General features: G+C 45.4%; 1 protein-coding gene and 1 long non-coding RNA gene across 26 annotated transcripts in view; one reads left to right on the top strand and one right to left on the bottom strand.

Moving 5' to 3' along the window:
• The window catches only part of PTPRT (protein tyrosine phosphatase receptor type T), a 1,148,549-nt gene that overhangs the window by 1,115,639 nt on the left and 12,892 nt on the right, over window positions 1–20,018 (top strand). For all 19 annotated transcript variants that reach the window (XR_012061742.1, XM_072944247.1, XM_072944255.1 and 16 more), the window contains 2 exons: window positions 15,916–16,041; window positions 16,901–17,064. Coding sequence is in view for 18 of the 19 variants with exons in the window: in XM_072944247.1 (XP_072800348.1) it covers window positions 15,916–16,041; window positions 16,901–17,064 (290 nt within the window). In the remaining variant the exon portion in view is untranslated. The remainder of the gene's footprint in view (window positions 1–15,915; window positions 16,042–16,900; window positions 17,065–20,018) is intronic.
• LOC116284338 (uncharacterized) overlaps window positions 17,203–20,018 on the bottom strand; it is a 316,577-nt gene continuing 313,761 nt past the window's right edge. For all 7 annotated transcript variants that reach the window (XR_012061752.1, XR_012061751.1, XR_012061749.1 and 4 more), the window contains one exon: window positions 17,203–17,438. This is a non-coding gene — a long non-coding RNA (uncharacterized lncRNA). The remainder of the gene's footprint in view (window positions 17,439–20,018) is intronic.

Genomic DNA, 20,018 nt, shown 5'->3' with positions numbered 1-20,018 from the left:
GGAACACAGCTCAGCTAACACTTTGATTTTAACCCCGTAAGACTCCTTTCAGATTTCTAACCTCCAGATAATAAATTTGTGTCATTTTAAGCCACTACGTTTGTGCAAGTGTGTTAAGCAGCAGCAGGAAACTAAATCAGACAGCAAAACAAAGACAGAAATTCAGACCTGGAGGTGTGGGGGTCAGAACCCCCGTGCAGAGTGGGAGACCGAACCCTGGGGAAAATCCAGAATCAGCCTAGGGTATTGGAAAAGTGGCTTGAGCTGGAGAGATGCACGTCTGAATCAGTGTCCGTTAGTAGTCAGGAGGGAGAGCCCAGGGGAAGGCAGATGGCTGCCTCGCCAACTGCAGGAGGCTTGCTGAGCCGGGGCAGGTGGGGGGTCCTTTTAAAGGTCAAGGAGTAAGCTTCCTAGGCTGCATTCAGCCACGCATTCATCAGCATACATTTCTTGAGAAGCTGCACGTGCCACGCACAAACCTAGACACAGCAAAGGACAAAAGAGGCACAAAAAATCCCCGGTCCCCCTGGCGCAGGCGTTCTGGTGAAGTGATAGCCGGACTGTCTTGGGTGTCAGAGAGAATTGAAATATCTTCAGCTGGAACCTTCTCACCGGGTCCCTCAAGTTGCAGGGAGAAGGCGGCCAGGAAGCAGAAGGGACAGGGGACCAGTGTCTAGGTAGCATGTCACACTGCCCCAAGCACTGTGGGTGACTCTGGAGGAACCAGCAGATTGCGCCCAGCACACGCTCTCACTGGGCTGGTGTCAGGTTCCAGGTCAGGGAGACCCAGCCTCACTTCTGTTGTCCCCAGATGGCAAGTGCCAGGGCACTCCTCAGATGTTCTGCTCACTTACTATGTTGGCTCTGCTCGGAGTATCCCCTGAGCACCTCAGTGTTTTACTTGTCACTAATTCTAAGGAGTACACTTTACCCTGCTTAAATCCTTTCTAAGATTTTTAGATTTTAAGATTTTATAAATTTAGTGTTCTCCAAACACCCTTCAGTGTTCTCCATGTCTTCCCTCCACAGACTCACTACTTTGAAAGCTTTTATTTCCCAAACTGTATTTATTAATATAATAACTTGTTTTCTTGTCTCTCTTCCATAAACATAACTGCCTCAATGAATTTCTGATCTGGAGGCCGTACACAGAGCTAAGACAATGAAGTGCTCTAAGGCAGAGACTCAGTGTCCTTCACTCCAGGACAACAGTGCGGTCCCCTGTGGCTTCTAAAAACTTAGAAGACAGCTCACTGGCTTCTCCTGTCACCTTTATGGACCTCACTTTGGAAACCACTGATCTGCCCCGGGTCCACTTCCTCTCATCTTGCAGGTCAAGAAGCTGAGGCCCAGGCAGGATTTCTCCAGTCCCACGGCCCAGGACCCCCCAACAGGGATGGTGAAGAATTTCACCACCTTTTAAACGACAGGGTTTCCAGGGCCCCTGTGCCTGATAAGCACCTGCTTGCTGGTACCTGGGAATACAGAGCAGGAAGGAATGTTCCTTAGTTTTAAATAGGTAAGAGGCCCGGAAAGTCTGAGAGTTCAGGTGGTGCAAAACCAGGTGGAAAGGGGAGGGGGTGTGGGCCGAGAACGATGCGTTCCCACAGAGCTCCTGGGCGTGAGAGAGGCAAGCTTGTCATCCTCGCAGGAAAAAAGTGGAGGTGGTATTTCAGAGATGTCCTTTCCTGTCATTGTGCCTGTAAGACAAATAGCAAGCATCTATATCCCCATTTTTATCTCGGCTGTGAAAACATAGCCTAACATGCTAGCAGCACATGCGGAACGCCCGTGTCTGTGTCTCCGCAGGCCTCAGGTCTGGCCTTTGCGAGGGGCTGTGTTTCTGTCTCTACCACGACTGGAGCAGTAGAGTAACAAGTCTGGGGTCAAGAGACCCAAGTTCAGATTCTGGCCTTGCCACATACTTGCTGTGTTGCCTTAAGCCAATTTCTTATCTTGTCCAAGTCTTAGTGTTATCTCCTACAAAATTCATGTAACTCAGATGTCAGCCAAGTTCACTCTGTCTTTGAAGATTTCAATAAAATGGGCTCTGTTTCCTGTTCCCCATCCTGTGGGAAAGTCCACTGTCCACCCACAAGGTTTCTGGGAATTCCAGAGGAGTCCTGGGTTCATGGTCACCTCGAGTTCCAGCTCAGGCTTTAGCCGGGTTCATCTCTCAGCAGTGCCCACGACTGAAGGCTGATCATCACACACCCTCGTCCTTAAGCCCCACCTCGCCTCCCCACACCTGGCGCACATCTTCCCCCACCGGCTGCCCAAACTGCTTCCTCCCTCCCTCCACCTTTCCTCCCACTCCTCCCTCCTCAGCTCACCCGCCCCTTCCCCAAAAGTTGTTCTGTTCTTAAGCTGCGTAATTCAGCTCTTTGTTACCTTTTTTCAAAACCTGTCCCGAGCCTTTGCCTTCCACCCACACTACTCTCCTCCGTAGATGTTTTCCTAAACTCCCACCCTTCCTTCCTGGAAACAAACTGACGCACCTGTCAGAAGAGTGCGTGTCCACCCACTCCGTGCGACTGCATTACTCACTCCGTGGGACAGTGGAGAGGATGAGTGGGGGAGAGACGGGCGAATGTGCTGCGATATGGTCCGCGTGCCTTTCTCTCTCTCCCCCCTGCTTCACACCCTCTGATTCGCCCCGAGTCTGTCTTCCTTACCTGGCCACAGTGTTGGAGCCAATTAGATTATTTTGGGCTCTTCGTGGAATCTGTTTAAAAAAATTTTATCATCACTGGTCCGGATTTCAAAGCCAGTTCAGGTGACATATTTTTCTCTTAAAAATACTAGTTCGCTCCATCTTTAGGTGGCCTGGGATTGATTTCCCCAGCCCCGCCGAAGGATCACAGGGACCTTGACAAGTAGAGCCCTTAATTTCTGCAAGCTGGATTACTTGGCTTTTCCATTGTATCAAAGTATTTTTTCATTAACAAAAGGCATCACTGAGGTGCACTGAAACACGCTTTAGAATTGTTTATCCCAAAAATAGGCCCAGATGTAGTTTTCACTTAACTCATCAGAGCATGTTTATTTCAGCGACTAACAAGCTTTCTGATTCCATCAGCAAGAAAATGATGTGTAACAGGGAGGCGACCTTTGTGTTTGTTATGTTTCACGTGCGAGCGTGCACCCCCAAAGGACATCTTTCCGTGGCTCAAACAGCCGTGGAGATCACGAGGTGGAATAATGCGTGGCAGCTGTTCTGGGGCTGTCCACACAAGCTTCATGACTGCCGCTTGGTTTAACTTGTTCTGACAATAAACAGCAAAAGCCCCTCTGCTTTTCTGGGGGCAGCATGGCCACGTCTAAATCAGCAGCTGCAGCAGCTGCCTTGGCTCCCAACCCCCTCCCCAGGTGTGGTCATCAGCCCTGCCCTGCGCATCTGCAGTGGCGAAGCCCCCCTCCTACAGGCAGCACCACCCCTCCTAGACAGATGGGTACCAAAAGGAGGAGGAGGGGAGCATTAGGCTATAAGCTAGGAGGAGGCTGGGCTGTAGGCTAAAGATTTGGAATCTACCTCGGAGACATCCACCTCCCAAGTTTCCCATCTAAGGAGAATAACAAAGTTGCACTGAATGTACCTGTGGCCCCAGGTCAGCTGGATCCTCTTGGTTTTAGAGAGCCAAGTGGGCTTCCTTGAACCCCCTATTTCTAGGGCCTTAAGATAAACACCTTTCCCCAAGATATCTATAAACTCTTTTCCTTTTTTAAACTTATTTTAATTCTTAAAAACTTCGTACAATTTTAGAGGTTACTTTCCATTTACCATTTTTACAAAACATTGGCTGTAGTCCCCTTGTTGTACAGTGTATCCTGTAGCCTGTTTTACACCCAGTAATTTGTACCTCCCCTTCCCCCACCCCTGCTGTCCTTCCACACCTCTCCCAACTGATAACCACCAGTTTGTTCTCTCATATAAGCGGCATCATATAGTATTTATCTTTCTCCATCTGACAAAGACTCATTTCACTTAGCATAATGCCCCCCAAGTCCATCCATGTTGTTGCAAATGGCAACATTTTGTACTTTTTATGGCTGAGTAGTATTCCATTGTGTAGATATACCACATCTTTATCCATTCATCCGTTGATGGACACTTAGGTTGCTTCCATATCTTGGCAATTGTAAGTAATGCTGCTATGTACATTAGAATGCATGGATCTTTTTGAACTAGTGTTTTTGACTTTTTTGGATATATACCCAAGAGTGGAATTGCTGGGTCATGTGGTAGTTCTCTTAGTTTTTTGAGAAACCTCTGTTTTCCACAGTGCTGCATATAGTTACATTTCCACCAACAATGTACAAGGGTTCCCTTTTCTCAACATCCTTGCCAACATTTGTTATTTGTGTTTTTTGACGTTAGCCATTCTGACAGGTATGAAACGATATCTCATTGTGGTTTTGATTTGCATTTCCCTGATGATTAGCAATGTTGAGCATCTTCTCATGTGCCTGTTGGCCATCTGCATTTCCCCTTTGGAAAATGTCTAGTTAGTTATTCTGCTCATTTTTACTTGGGTTTTTTTTTTATGTTGAGTTTTATGAGCTGTTTATACATGTTGTATATTATCCCTTACTGGTCATATCATTTGTAGATATTTTCTCCCATTCCATAGATTGTCTTTTCATTTTGTTTATGATTTCCTTTGCTGTGTATAAACTTTTAACTTTAATTAGGTCTCATTTATTTTTTTATTTTATTTCCTTTACTTTAGGAGATGCACCCAAAAAAATTGCTGTGATTTATATCAGAGTGTTCTGCCTATGTTTTCCTTAGCAGTTGTATACTATCTAGTCTTAGATTTAAGTCTTTAATCCATTTTGAATATATTTTTGTATATGGTGTTGGAGAATGCTCTAATTTCATTATTTTACATACAGCTGTCCAATTTCTCCAGCAGCTTTTATTGAAGAGACTTCCTTTTCTCCATTGTATATTCTTGCCTCCTTTGTCATAGATGAATTGACCATAAGTGCGTGGGTTTATTTCTGCACCCTCTATCCTGTTCCCTTGAGCTATGCATCTGTTTTTGTGCCAGTGCCATACTGTTTTCATTACTGTAGCTTTGTTATATAGTGTGAAGTCAAGGAACATGATTCCTTTAGCTCTGTTCTTTCTCAAGTTTATTTTGGCTATTCAGGGTCTTTTATGTTTGCATACAAATGTAACAATTGTTTGTTCTAGTTCTGTGAAAAATATGATTGATGTTTTGATAGGGATTGCATTGAACCCCTTATATTGCTTTCATTGGTTTGTATTTACTTCTCTGTCTGTTTTTCTGACTGCTGTTATCCTATCTTCTAAGTCACTTATTCGTTCCTGTGCATTATCTAGTCTGCTTTTGACTGCCTTTAGCTCAGCTCTTATCTTAGCAACTGAGTTTTCTGTTTTTAATTGGCTCTTTATAGTTTCAATTTCCTTTTTTAAAATATTCTCTGTCTCTGTTGATAGTCTCTTTTAGTTCCCTCATTGCATTGATCACCCCCTTTTTGAAGTCATGATCTAGTAGACTGTTGAGGTCTATTTCATTGATCATTCTTTCAGGGGAATTCTCTTGTTCTTTTAATTGGGAGTAGTTCCTCTACTTCTTCATTTTACTTACATTTCTCTGGCTCTGTGGATTTAGGAATGTCAGTTATCTACTTTGGCTTGAAGGGCTGTTTTGTTGTTTGTTTGTTTTTATTTAGGAAGCGCTCCTGTGTAGACAGCATCTGATAGTTTTGTTGGGAGGGCTGTTCTTAGTATGGGTGGCTGCTGCATCTTTCTTCTGTGAGTGTTGGCTGTGTCCCTTTGATTGGCAGTGTGGTTGGTGTCGTGGTGCTCAGAGCCTGCCCTGGTGGTTGTTGTTGACCTGGGCCTCCTTTTTTGTTCTGTAGTTGTCACAGCCTTGACAGGGGCCTAGTCTGCTCCCCTGTTGCTAGAATAGAGGCTTCTAGACCCGTTTCTGAGCTCTGGTGTGTAGGAAGCAGGGTTGGAGCGCTTCAGCTGGGAAGAAGAGTAGACAGGAGATGTCCCCTGGGAGGGGCCCTCTGTGGTGCTGTCTGTCACTTGTTATGCGGGCTTACAAAGTACTCTGTTGATGGTGCCTTTGTCCCCACCCTAGCTGCAGGAATGTCAGCCACCTGCTCTGAGCCCCAGGAACCACCAGTGCAGATCCGACCCACCGTAGCAAGCATGCAGTCACACACCTGAATCTGTGGTGTGCCACAGGGTCGGCGCAGACCCCAGCCCTGCCTCCGCACACAGTACAGGACTGTGGCCTGCTGTAAATACCCCTACTCGCCACCGCTGTGAGTCCGATCTCTGCTCACTGCCCGTTTGTCCCAGAGGCGAGGGTCCACAAAGGGTCCAGAGAGAGCAAATCCACCCTCTCTGCCTGGGGCTGTAAGCAAATCTCAGTTGCAGGGCCACGGGGTATGGATTCAGCCTTCAGCCCTGCCTCTGTGCAGCAGTGATGACTGTGACCGAGCCCCACCTCTCTCTCCCGAGAACACACCAACAAGGGAGCCAAGCAGAGAAAGCGCCTGGGGTGTGGCTGCATTGTGCCTGCACCCCCAGACACCAACAGGGTGTTTTTTTTATGGGGGTCCCAGGCTGTTCTGTTCTGCACACACCACCAGCTGGAGCTCACACTACCCTCCTGTCCCCTAAGGCTGCCTCTGTGCAGTGGGCTCCAGCCCTCTGGGCTCCTCCCCAATCACAGCCCATCCCGGCTCATTCCTGGTGGCTTGAGTCTAGTGCTGGGGATCCCAGGGACCCTTCGTGGCAGTTCCCCTTAGTTCTGTCTTTCAAGCAGTTGTCACTTTCTCCTCCGAGCCTCGAAAGCTCCACTTCTGTCCCCGCTGGAGCAGGGGTGTCCCAGTGTGAGGGTGCCTTTCTTCCTATGCCTCTCCCTCCCTGCAGGACCAGTCCCGCACTGGTTTTTTCTTTCTCCTTTTTTTCCTTACTGGATTTTGTGAGAATCCTTCTGTATTTCGAAATGAGAGACACTCTGCCAGAGTTCAGTAGGAGTTCTGTGCAATTCAGTGGGTTTGTAGATGTAATTCTTGGTGTATTTGTGGGAGAGGGCGAGCTGTGAGCTCTCTACTCTGCCATCTTGGCTCCACCCACCTCTGTCTTTTTGAATTAAGGTTCCCTCTGGATATATGCCCGAGAGTGGGATCGCTGGATCATACTATAAGTCTGTTTTTAGTCTTTTAAGGAATGTCCATACTGTTTTCCATATTGGCTGTACCAAACTGCATTCCCACCAGCAGTGTAGGAGGGTTCCCTTTTCTCCACAGCCTCTCCAGCATTTATCATTTGTGGACTTCTGAATGACAGCCATTCTGACTGTTGTGAGGTGATACCTCATTGTAGTTTTGATTTACCTTTCTCTGGTAATTAACAATACTGAGCATTTTTTTCATGTGCCTATTGGCCATTTGTATGTCTTCATTGGGAAATTGCTTGTTTAGGCTTTCAGCCTATTTTTGGATTGGGTTGTATGTTTTTTCTTTTTAAGTTGTATGAGCTGTTTATATATTCTTGAAATTAAGCCCTTGTCAGTCTCATCTTTTGCAAATATTTCCTCCGATTCTGTAGGTTGTCTTTTTGTTTTGCTTGTGGTTCCTTTGCTGTGCAGAAGCTTGTAAGTTTAATTAGGTCTATTTTTGCTTTTATTTCTATTGCTTGGGTAGACTGCCCTAGGAGAACATTGCTGAGATTTCTGTTAGATGATGTTTTGCCTATGTTTTCTTCTAAGAGGTTTGTAGTGTCTTATGTTTAAGTCTTTAAGCCATATTGAGTTTATTTTTGTGTATGGTGTGAGGGAGTGTTCTAACTTCATTGATTCACATGCAGCTGTCCAGTCTTCCCAACAACCTTTTCTGAAGAGACTGTCTTTACTCCATTTATGTTTTGCCTCCTTTATCAAAGATTAATTGGCCAAAAGTTTGTGGGTTTATTTCTGGGCTCTCTTTTCTGTTCCATTGACCCATACATCTGTTTTTGTGCCAGTACCATGCTGTTTTGATTACTGGAGCTCGGTAATATTGTCTAAAGTCTGAAGGGTTATTCCTCCAGCTTCATTCGTTTTCTTCAGTAAGACCCTTCAAAGACCCTGCTTTGGCAATTCTGGGTCTTTTGTAATTCCATATAAATTTTAGGATTATTCTAGTTCTGTGAAAAATGTTCTGGGTAATTTGGTAGAGATTACATTAAATCTGTAGATTGCTTTGGGTAGTATGGCCATTTTAACAGTATTGATTCTTCCAATCCAAGAACATGAGATATCTTTCCACCTGGTAACAGCCTTTATTTTAAAGTATATTTTATCTGATATAAGCATTGCTACTCTGGCTTTCTTTTGATTTGCATTTGCATGGATTACCATTATCCATTCCTTCACTTTCAGTCTGTATGTCTCTAGATTTGAAGGGAGTCTCATGTAGGCAACATATATATGGGTCTTATTTTTGTATCCATTCAACCTGTCTATGTCTTTTTGCTGGCTATTTAGTTCATTTACATTTAAGGTAATTATCAATATATATGTTCTTACTGTCATTTTGTTAATTGTTTTGGGTTTGTCTTTGTAGATCTTTTTTCCCCCTTTCTTTTGTTATCTTCTCCTGTGATTTGATGACTGTCTTTACTGCAATGTTTGGATTCCTTTTGCTTTTCTATATATATATCTATTGTAGTTTTTTGGCTTGCAGTTACCATGAGGTTTTTGCATAACAGAGTCAGTCTCTCTATTCCCCTTCCTCCCTCTTCCTATTCCTCTTTCTCTGTATATATGTGTGTGTGTGTGTGTGTGTGTGTGTGTGTGTGTGTGTGTGTGTGTGTGTGTATGTTTTAAGTTTCTGATCACTTAATTTCAAATGCATTTTAAAAACCCTGTTTCTGTACTCTCCTCCTCTCATGATTACTGTTTTTCATATTTTACATCTTTACATCTAATTGTCTTGTGTATCCTTTAACTGCTTATTGTGGATACAGATGATTTTACTATCTTTGCCTTTTAACCTCCCTACTAGCTTTGTGTGTGGATAATTTCCTACCTTTCTGTATGTTTGCCTTTCCTGGTGAGCTTTTTCATTTCATAATTTTCTTGTTTCTATTTGTGGCCTTTTCTTTTTTGCCTAGAGAAGTCCCTTTAACATTTGTTGTAGAGCTGGTTTGGTGGTGCTGAACTCTCAGCTTATCTCCACTTCACTCAGCTCTTCTTCTGGGGTTTTATCCTGTTTCTTCACCTGGAACATGTTCCTCTATTACCTCATTTTGTCTAAGTTACTATCTGTATTTTTATGGCGTGGTAGGTTAGTTACATTTCTTGACCTTGGAGAAGTGGCCTTCTGTGAAAGACATCCTATGCATCCCAGCAGCACATTCCCCTCTGGTCTCCCAAGCTATATGCTCTAGGGGTCCTCCCTAAGAGGGCTGTATGCATCCTTCTGTTGTGGTAGGCTGACTGTATGGGCAGTCTGGTAGGCTGGGCTGGCTCCTAGCCTGGTTGGCTGCCAGGCCCTGCCTTGTATGGATGCTGCTACCTGCTCTTCAGTGGAGCCTGATCATGAGGTGACTGGCTGCAGAGCACTAGGGAACCCCAGGTCTAGTGCTGGCTCCCTAGTGGGTGGAGACAGGGTCCCAGGGCTGCTGCCTGCCCACTGGTGGGTGAAGTCAGGTACCGAGATGAGTGCTGGACTACTGGCAGGCGGAGCCGGTTCCTGGAGTCTGGCTGCAGGGCCTAAGGATCCCAGAGCTTGTTACAGGCCATTGGTTGGGGAAGCCGGTTCCTGATGCAGTTGGACATGAGGCCCAGGTGTCCTGAAGCTTGTGTTGGGCTGCTAGTGGACAGGGCCAGGGCCAAGGCCCAGCTGGTCCCAAGATAGGGTCTGGCCTGCTCTGGTGGGCTGGTCTGCAGGCTGTGTGATCATAGTTGTCTTGTGTCTGCCCCCTGGTGGGTGAGCTGGTCTAGAAGCTAGTGCAGCATCTCTGGAAGGAAGGGCCAGTGCCTACCCACTGGTGGGTGGAGCTGGGTCTTGGCCTTCTCGTGGGCAGGACTGTGTCAAGGTGCATGATGTCTAGAGATGGCTGTGGGCTCAGGAAGTCTTTGACAGCTGGTCTACTGATAGGTGGGGCTGTGTCCCCACCCAGTTAGTTGTTTGGCCTGAAGCACCCCAGCACTCGTGCCTACAGGTTGTTGGATGGGGCCAGGTCTTAGCACTAATGAGCCTAGGTGGCAGCCACCATTAACAGTGTTCACATGGTAGAATGTCCCCAAATATAGCTGCCACCAGTATCTATGTCCCCAGGGTGAGCCCCAGCTACCCACCCCCCACCTCTCCAGGTGACTCTCCAAGACCAGCAGGCAGGGCTGGCCCAGGCCCCTATCAAATTACTTTTGCCCTGGGTCCTGGTGCATGTGAGATTTTGGGTGTACCCTCGAAGAGTGAAGTCTCTATTTCTCCTAGTCTTGTGGGGTTCCCTAAATTAAGTCCTGCTGGCCTTCAAAGCCAAGTGATCTGGGGGCTCATCTTCCCAGTGCAGGACCCCCGAACTATGGAGCCTGACGTAGGGCTCAGAACTCTCACTCCTGTGGGGGAACCTCTGCAATACAGTTATTCTCCAGTTCAGGGGCTGCCCACCCAGGGATAAGGGATTTGATTATATCGTGAGTCCACCCCTCCTGTCCTAACTTTGTCGAGTTGAAGATCTCTTCTGGTACGTTCCCGTCTTTTACATCAATGGTGGTTCTGTAGATAGGTGTGACTTTGGCATGTTCATGAGAGGAGGTGAGCTCAGGGTCTTTCTACTCTGCCTTCTTGGCCGCGCTCCTATAAACCGTTGGTGTTTATATGCTTGTGGTCTGGCCCTTCACATGTGGTCTTTGTTCCACTTCTTTTTTTTAATTTATTTATTTTTAACTTTTTTTTTATTGAGTTATAGTCATTTTACAATGTTGTGGCAAATTCCAGTGTTGAGCACAATTTTTCAGTTATACATGAACATATATACATTCATTGTCACATTCTTTCTCTGTGAGCCACCACAAGATCCTGTATATATTTCCCTGTGCTACACAGTACAATCTTGTTTATCTATTATACATTTTGAAATCCCAGTCTGTCCCTTCCCACCCCCCGTCTCCCTGGCAACCACAAGTTTGTATTCTATGTCTATGAGTCTGTTTCTGTTTTGTATTTTTTTTTTTTTAGATTCCACATATGAGCGATCTCATATAGTATTTTTCTTTCTCTTTCTGGCTTACTTCACTTAGAATGACATTCTCCAGGAGCATCCATGTTGCTGCAAATGGCATTGTTAGTTTTTATGGCTGAATAGTATTCCACTGTATAAATATACCACCTCTTCTTTATCCAGTCATCTGTTGATGAACATTTAGGCTGTTTCCATGTCTTGGTTATTGTAAATAATGCTGCTATGAACACTGGGGTGCAGGTGTCATTTTGAAGTAGGGTTCCTTCTGGATATATGCCCAGGAGCAGGATTCCTGAGTCATATGGTAAGTCTATTGCTAGTCTTTTGAGGAATCTCCATACTGTTTTCCACAGTGGCTGCACCAAACTGCATTTCCACCAGCAATGTAGCAAGGTTCCCTTTTCTCCACAGCCTCTCCAACATTTGTCATTTGTGGACTTTTGAATGATGGCCAGTCTGACTGGTGTGAGGTGATACCTCATTGTAGTTTTGATTTGCATTTCTCTGATAATTAGTGATATTGAGCATTTTTTCATGTGCCTATTGATCATTTGTATGTCTTCCTTGGAGAATTGCTTGTTTAGGTCTTCTGCCCATTTTTGGATTGGTTTGTTTTTTTCTTAAGTCACATGAGCTGCTTATATGTTCTAGAGATCAAGCCTTTGTCAGTTTCATCATTTGCAAAAATTTTTTCCCATTCCGTAGGTTGTCGTTGTGTTTTACTTATGGTTTCCTTTGCTGTGGAGAAGCTTGTAAGTTTAATTAGGTCCCATTTGTTTATTCTTGCTTTTATTCCTATTGCTTGGGTAGACTGCCCTAGGAGAACATTTTTGAGATGTATGTGAGATAATGTTTTGCCTGTATTTTCTTCTAGGAGGTTTATTGTATCTTGTTTATGTTCAGTCTTTGTTTATGTTTAAGTCTTTGATCCATTTTGAGTTTATTTTTGTGTATGGTGTAAGGGGTGTTCTAGCTTCACTGATTTACATGCTATGCTGCTGTCCAGTTTTCCCAACACCATCTGCTGAAGAGACTGTCTTTATTCCATTGTATATTCTTGCCTCCTTTGTCAAAGATGAGTTGACCGAAAGTTTGTGGGCTCTGTTCCACTTCTGACTCACCAAAGGAGCAAAACTCAGTTCCTTGCTGGCGTCCACAAGAAATCCATGTACCCTGAACATTGTCTGTATTATTATAAATTTACTTAATATTTAGGAGGTTATAGGGGGAGTCACATGATACACTGATTCACCCTCAACCTTTTCACTGGTTCCCCTATGCTCCTAATTTTCCTTCTTTATCTCTTGGGTCCCTCTCAAGAATAACCCACAAGTCTTCGCCTTTGACATACAGAACAGTATCCCCATATCCCAGATGCCACTTGTCCCCACTGCTCCCCCAGGCTGGCTGATCAGGAATTTTCACAAGGGCAGTCCTTTGGGTATCATCCTAAAGGAAAATTGTCATGTGGGCAGCTGCTTAGAGGGGGGAAAACCCTTCACTTTATCCGTCTTGTTTTGAGTGACCCTCCCCGACACTGCCTAATAATATTTCACATCGACTGACTACTCACTAATTGCAGATTCCTTTGCTAAGCAGACACGTTAAGATTCACAGCCACTCATAATTTAGTCCAGAGAAGCTAAAATATTTGGCCAAGCCACTCAGCTAGCGAGTGGCAAGGCTGGGATTTGAACCTAGGGTGCTTCAAGCAGGAGCCCCATTGCCTTTTTGCTATACTGCATACACAAGCCAAAACGGTGGTACTGCAGAGTTAACCCCAGCACTTGGACACCAGTACAGTCTTGAGCTAAACCTCAGAAGACATTTCTTACTGATGAGAATCACTTCCAAGCCTCAAAGTGTCACTAGGAGCAGAGCATTGGCTTCCCTCATTCTCACTCCTATTTCCCACGGCTAGATTTATGTGCGAGGTCTCGGGCTTGCTTGGGAGGAGACCCTGATGATCCTTGGCAGCTCAAACACCACATCTGCCCACACATGACCCAGCTGAATGTTACCCGCACCACTGCTGATGTGGTCTCATGCATTAGGGAACTCAAGTGAAAGGGGTGGCTCTGATACAGCACGAGAAGGACCCGGCAACCTTCCCCAGCCCTCTGGGCATGATGGAGAGTGACCTGGAAAATCAAATGCAGAGAAGTGTCCCAAAATATAGGAGTCTTGTTTGAGGCAGAGTAGAACCTATTAGCTTGAGAAATTGGTCTGGAAATCTTATTAAAAGAGACAAATCATGCCACAGTCTCTCCAGACTGAAAATATTGGGGGGTAATAGACTTTCCTTGATGCCTCGGACCGTATACCTCATGTCAGGATCACAGCCAACCTCTGGCAAGGCTAAATTCAATGCAGGTAATAAAGACAATTATTTTTTAAAAATTGGCAGTTCTGATTAATTCTGATTTCTCTGGCTAGCCACTGACTTATCTGTAGCAGACCCTCATTACTGTGAAGGTTGCAAGGCAGAAGAGCCAATGGCAAAGAGAAATGAAGTTCAAATTGTGGATCTGTCATTACTGCACAGCTCGGCAGATGACTGTCCTGCACTCCCCCACCACACACATGCATGCATGCGCGCACACACAAACACACACACGCACACACACACACCCCTCCTTTCTTAGTATTTTCAATTAACCCCGATGGAGGTGCCAGGAAAGCAAGGCACCACTGCATTAGAGACCTTAATCTTGCCCGTCTTTGCTATTTAAGAGGGGTGATGAGTGGAAGAATTCTTCAAATGTATATGTTAGCTATTATCATTATTGTTGTGATTTTTGTTGAGCACTGAGAAGTTCAGAAATAATACGAATCACTGGAATTTAGTGGGCGAAGGGCTTGTTTCTCATGCATTATCCCTGTGTCCTTAGCACGACCCTATGGGACAAGAGTTGGCAAACTTTCTCTGCAGAAAGAGCCACATAGGAAATAGTTTAGGTTTTGCAGGCTGTGTTCTCTGTCGCAGCTACTCAAATCTGCCATCATAGCTTGAAAGCAACCACAGACAATAGGTAAATGAGTAAGAATAGCCATATTTCAGTAAAACGTTATTTACAGAATCAGGCAGCTGGCCAGCTTTGGTCTGTGGGCCGTCGTGTGAGCGATGTTGTCCCTAAGCAGGAGTTTGGGTTCCAGGCTGGGAAGGTGGGAGACATGTGCTTTTCTCTCTCCTACATCTTCCCTCTGCCCTGCTCATCCTTTCTGGGTCTAGTTCTGGAGGAAAGACAGAGTTAAAGAAGTTTTTGCACGTGACTGTCCAGGGTGAGTTGGCTGTCCTCTCAACAAAAGGGAGAGCAATCATCTTCATGAAAATCCTGCATCCATGGTCCTGGGAGGCGGCCACCAGGTTGCTTTGGGTCACCTCTGTCTGTGTAGCTCCTTGTCTGCAAGCGCAGCGTAGGCTATGGTGAACCCCACTGATGAAGAGGGTGGATCTCAGAAGCTTTGGTGGGTCTTTGAGCCTCAGCTCCCTCTTCTGGGCAGCCCCCAGGTGGAGAGGCTTTCTAACACATGGACTGTCCATGCTGGGGTGGCCTGCAGCCCCAGTCTCCTCTGTGTCCCTGCAGAGTATCCCTCTCCATGCTCCTTGGGAACCAGACTTGGCCCTTCTCTGAGCCACAATCCCTGCCACTAACCTTAATATTCTTTCCCCAGTTGAAGTCAACTAGGGCTACTCAACAGATACAGGGGAATAAGGTATCTGTCTCTAATTCTTAATGACACTATAAACTTAAGGGACAACTTATGTTTACTTAGCATAGACCAGGCTCTCTCAGTCTCTGCAACACTGAGATCTGGGGTCAGATTCCTCTCAGGGGAGCCATGATGTGCATTTTAGGACATTTAGCAGCATCCTGGCCTCTACTCACAGATGCCCATAGCAACCCCCAGGTGTGGCAATCAAAAATGTCCCCAGACATTGGCAGATGTCCCCTGGGTGACAAAACCACCTCTGGCTGAGAAGCACTGTCTTAGTCTGGGAAGCACCCAGTGCCTTTTGCTTTCAACTGTAGGTTCTAATTTCCAATTCTAAACAAGTTAGGAAAGATAATAGGGAGAATCCTTCAACACCATGTCACATTATCTTTTGGTGCAAGGCAAGCATAACTAGCCCTGCGTTACGTGTGAGAAAACCGAGGCCTGGGCCGCACAGCTAGCAAGCAGCAGAGACTGGATTTGGACCCAAGCCTGCCTGATGCCAAAGCCTGTATGGTTTTAAACTACTCATCATCTGATGATGAAATGGACACTGAAGGTTTTCCTAGAACAGGGAACGCTGCCATGGTTTGCACTGAACTGGAGACGGTAGCTGCCCTTCCTGCAGTGTTCCAGCAAATCTTGACAGCAGCCCTTCAAGGTACAGAGTATTCTCCCCATTTTACAAGTGGGAAAGCTGAGGCCCAACAAGCCCAACAAATGGCTTGAAATCAGCACAGCAAAGATGTTTAAGCCCAGTGTTTCTCTGTTTAGAGCTTTACCTGTTCAACAACCAAAAAAAAAAAATTGGGTGACTTTATCCAGCAGGAAAGCTGTTTAATTCCCTACATAATACTTTACCTTTCTAGTGGATGTGTCCTGCAGGCAGTAAGGAAGCCTTGGTGACAAATGACCCCAGTGCCCTCCCCCTAGGCCCTGCCCTTGACTTCTTTCTGTGAACGTTTTCCTTGCCTCAGCTCTGTATGCAGTACTGGCCCGAGAAGACCTCGGGCTGCTATGGACCTATCCAGGTGGAGTTCGTGTCTGCAGACATCGACGAGGACATCATCCACAGAATATTCCGTATCTGCAACATGGCTCGGGTGAGTGTACCTCCACTGTTGCTTCCCAGGCTCCTCCCTCCAAAAACAGATGGAAGCTGCGGGGGGGAGGACCCTGCGGGCCAGCCAAGAGTCTGTGCTGGGTTCGCCTGATCATCTCGTCCTTGGGGGAAGTGATGCCTTTGCCAATTCCAGTAGTGGCTCCCACACATGGGGACATCCAGTCTGCCATCTGCCTGTTTCCTGACACTTGCTGCCATCTAGACACAACTCAGGATAGTGCTTCCCTGCTGTGTCGCACTTTTGGCTTGAGTTGATGCAGCCTTTGATTGGATCCAGTAAGCTTTGGGATAGACATCGGGAATACTAAGATGAAAAATAGTAAGTTGCTTCCACGAGGAATTTCACTGCTGAGTGGAGGAGTATTGGGTAGAAAGGAACAGATGGGTAATATATGAAGTGGTGGCTAACTAAAGTGACTTTGGTCTTTACTGGGGGCTCAGGGCGAGCAGAATTCAGTCCCTGCCCTCGGAATTCACTATCTAATGGAAAAGCAAGATACGTTCTGGCACGGTGATCTGCAGGGAGAGAGATTTCTGCCCAGTAGAGTCAAGGAAGACTTTCCTCGAGAAAAGGACATTTGAATTGGGTTTTGAAGACTGTGTAGACGTTTTTTAGGTAGAGAAAGGATGCAGAGCAGTCATGGCAGGAGAATCAGTGTGCACAAAGGTATACAGGTGGGTATGGGGATAGTCTGTGACTCCCCATGAGGACATCACAGCTTAAACCTCATTTATTTTGTCTTCCACTGCAATGCTGCAGCCCCCAGGGTATCTAGAGGGCCTGCATCCCTAAGCATCCCCAGCAGAACAGCCCTCTCTAACAGCCTCTCTCTCCTCAGCCACAGGATGGGTATCGTATTGTCCAGCATCTCCAGTACATTGGCTGGCCCGCCTACCGGGACACCCCCCCCTCCAAGCGCTCTCTGCTGAAAGTGGTCCGACGGCTGGAGAAGTGGCAGGAGCAGTACGATGGGAGGGAGGGACGCACTGTGGTCCACTGCCTGTGAGTACCACGGAGGGGTCTCCAGGGCAACAGGGTGGTGGGAGATAGATAAGACATTCTTGAGGATGCTGCTGGCCACAAACACCAGTCCTAGGCATGCATGGCCATACCACCTCCATAAAGACCAACGGGCGTGTATTCAAGATGTTACAATCCTTTAATGGACTGGGGTTGCCAGTGTGTTGCTCTGAACAATTATAATGACATATTATTAAAATATCTGGAGGCCTCTCCACAAATATGGGGAATGGGGAGATGGCTCCCAACAGGGAAGGGAGCCCTCCACTCTCCGGCAGGAGGCACGCTGTGTCCCGAGTCACAAGAAAGCTCAAGACAAAGTGGGTTCCACTGACTAGATCCTCCTCTATTATTTCCTGGAGAAAAAGAAGAAAGGGGCGTGCACTGATTACGTGAGCTTAATGCCAGACGTTTTACCTTGCTTTTTAAAGGTTACACTCCATTTATAGTTACAAAATGCTGGCTGTATCCCTTTGTTGTGCAGTACATCCTTGTAGCTTATTTATTTTATGCATCGTAGTTTGTGCCTCTTAATCTCCTACCCCTATAGTGGCCACTAGTTTGTTCTCTGTATCTGTGGGTCGATTTCTTTTTTGTTATATTCACTACTTTTCTTTTTTAGATGCCACATGTAAGTTATATAGTATTTGTCTTTCTCTGTCTGACTTAATGTCATCTAGTATAATACCCTCCAGGTCCGTTCATGTTGCTACAAATGGCAAATTTTCATTCTTATGGCTAAAAAGTGTTCCATTGTGTATATAGATCACATCTTCTTTCTCCACTCATCTGTTGATGGGCACTTACGTTGCCTCCTTATCTTGGCTATTGTAAATAATGCTGTTATGAACATTGGGGTGCATGTATCTTTTCATATTAGTGTTTTTAATGTTTTTTAGTATACACCCAGGGGTGGAATTGCTGGATTATATGGTAGTTCTATTTTAGTTTTTTAAGAAACCTCTACACTGTTTTCCACAGTGGCTGCACCAATTTACATTCCCACCAGCAGCGTACAAGGGTTCCCTTTTCTCCACATCCTAACATTTGTTATTTGTGTTTTTTGATGGTAGCCATTCTGACAGGTGTGAGGTGATATCTGATTGTGGTTTTAATCTGATTGTGGTTCTAATCTGTTTCTCTGATGATTAATGATGTTGAGCATCTTTTTGTATGCCTGGTGGCCATCTATAAGTCTTCTTTGGGAACACGTCTGTTCAGGTTGAAGCAATGTCTTTATCATTTGCTCAGTGCTCTGAGGATCCCTTTGTTTTCAGAGACTGCCTCTTCACTGCCGCCCCAGGTACCCACAGAAGTCCTTGAAAGAAACTGTGCTCTGGGGGGGTCATTCAGCCTGGCCCGTTGACACTGACAGAGCCATGGGCTCTACTCAAAAAAAAAAAAAAAAAAAAGACTTGGCTCAGACCCTGGGGCTCTCCCAGGACTGGGACAACCCGTGTTCTGGATTTGAGTTTATCTGATTTACAATGCTGTTAGTTTCTGATGTACAGCATAGTGATTCAGTTATACGTTATTTCTCATTGTAGGTTATTACAAGCTACATTAGGACCTTGTTGTGTATCTACTTCATATATAGTTTGTATCTGCTAATTCCAAACTCCTAATTTATCCCCCCCCACCCTGCCTTCCTCTTTGGTAACCGTGAGTTTGCTGTGTCTTGAGTCTCTTTCTGTTTTGTAAACAAGTTCATTTGTATCGTTCCACAGAAGTGATATCATATGATCTTTGACTGACTTCACTTAGTATGGTGATCTCTAGGTCCCTCCTGTTGCTGCAAATGGCATTATGTCATTCTTTTTTATGGCTAAGTAGTATTTCATTGTATATATACAAAAAATCTTCTTTATTCAGTCATCTCTCACTGGACGCTTAGGTTGCTTCCATGTCTTGGCTATTGTAAATAGTGCTGCTGTGAACACTGGGGTACGTGTGTCTTTTCAAATTAGAGTTCCCTCCAGGTACATGCTCAGGAGTAGGACTGACGAATTATATGGTAAGTCTATTTTTATTTTTTTTAAGGACTCTCCATAATGGCTGCACCAAATTACATTCCCACCAACAGTGTAGGAGGGTTCCCTTTTCTCCACACCCTCGGCATTTATCATTTGTGGACTTTTGAGTGATGGCCAGTCTGACTGGTGTGAGGTGATACCTCATTGTAATTTTGATTTCTCTAGTAATTAGTGATGTTGAGCTGTACTTCTCTGATTATTAGCAATATTGAGCATCTTCATGTCATGTCAGACATTTTAAATTACACTTCCATTACTGGGATGAACTGGAGCTTCTACCTCCTGCCTTCTGAAGGGTACTGCCAGGGCACAGGGATGCCTGGTCAGATGGCCCTGACGTTGTTCTGCAGGGTGGAGTTCAGGACCCTTAAAGGGCTGTGGCTGCTAAGCTGTGCCACCTCAGGAAAATCACTTAATTCTGTGAGCCTCGGTTTTCTCATCTGTCCAGTGGGTATGCTGAATGAATTACATCAACTTAAGGCCCTATCATGCTCTGGCCTAGAATAGAAAATACACAGTTTACCTCCTAAGATAGAGATCCTCAATGTCATGGCACAAATGTGCAGATGTTGTAGTTGTAAATACTTCAAAGAGCACATGTTAGCATCTGCTATAGGGGTGTAAAGTGACCCCAGAGAAGGAGTCTACAGAGATCCTGGACCCAAAACAAATCTGCAGCCATAAAGCTATGATTCATAATTTGGGGAGAAGTGAGGGAGAGGGTCTCATTCTGTAAAAAATGTTGTGTTAAAGGAAGTTGAATCAGTATTTCTGGAGCAGGTGGAGGCAGCAATAACATCTTACCGACCCCAGAATTGAGTTCACTCTTTTCAAAACCAGCTCATTGTTCCCTCCTTCAAATAGGCAGTGCACACAAGTCAGGAGAATCAGAGAGCTTAAGGG

The sequence above is a fragment of the Vicugna pacos genome, chromosome 19 (genome assembly GCF_048564905.1).
Source record: "Vicugna pacos chromosome 19, VicPac4, whole genome shotgun sequence".
Lineage (NCBI taxonomy): Eukaryota > Metazoa > Chordata > Mammalia > Artiodactyla > Camelidae > Vicugna > Vicugna pacos.
Note: the sequence above shows the minus strand (reverse complement) of the source record. Positions and strands in the feature narration are given on the sequence as shown.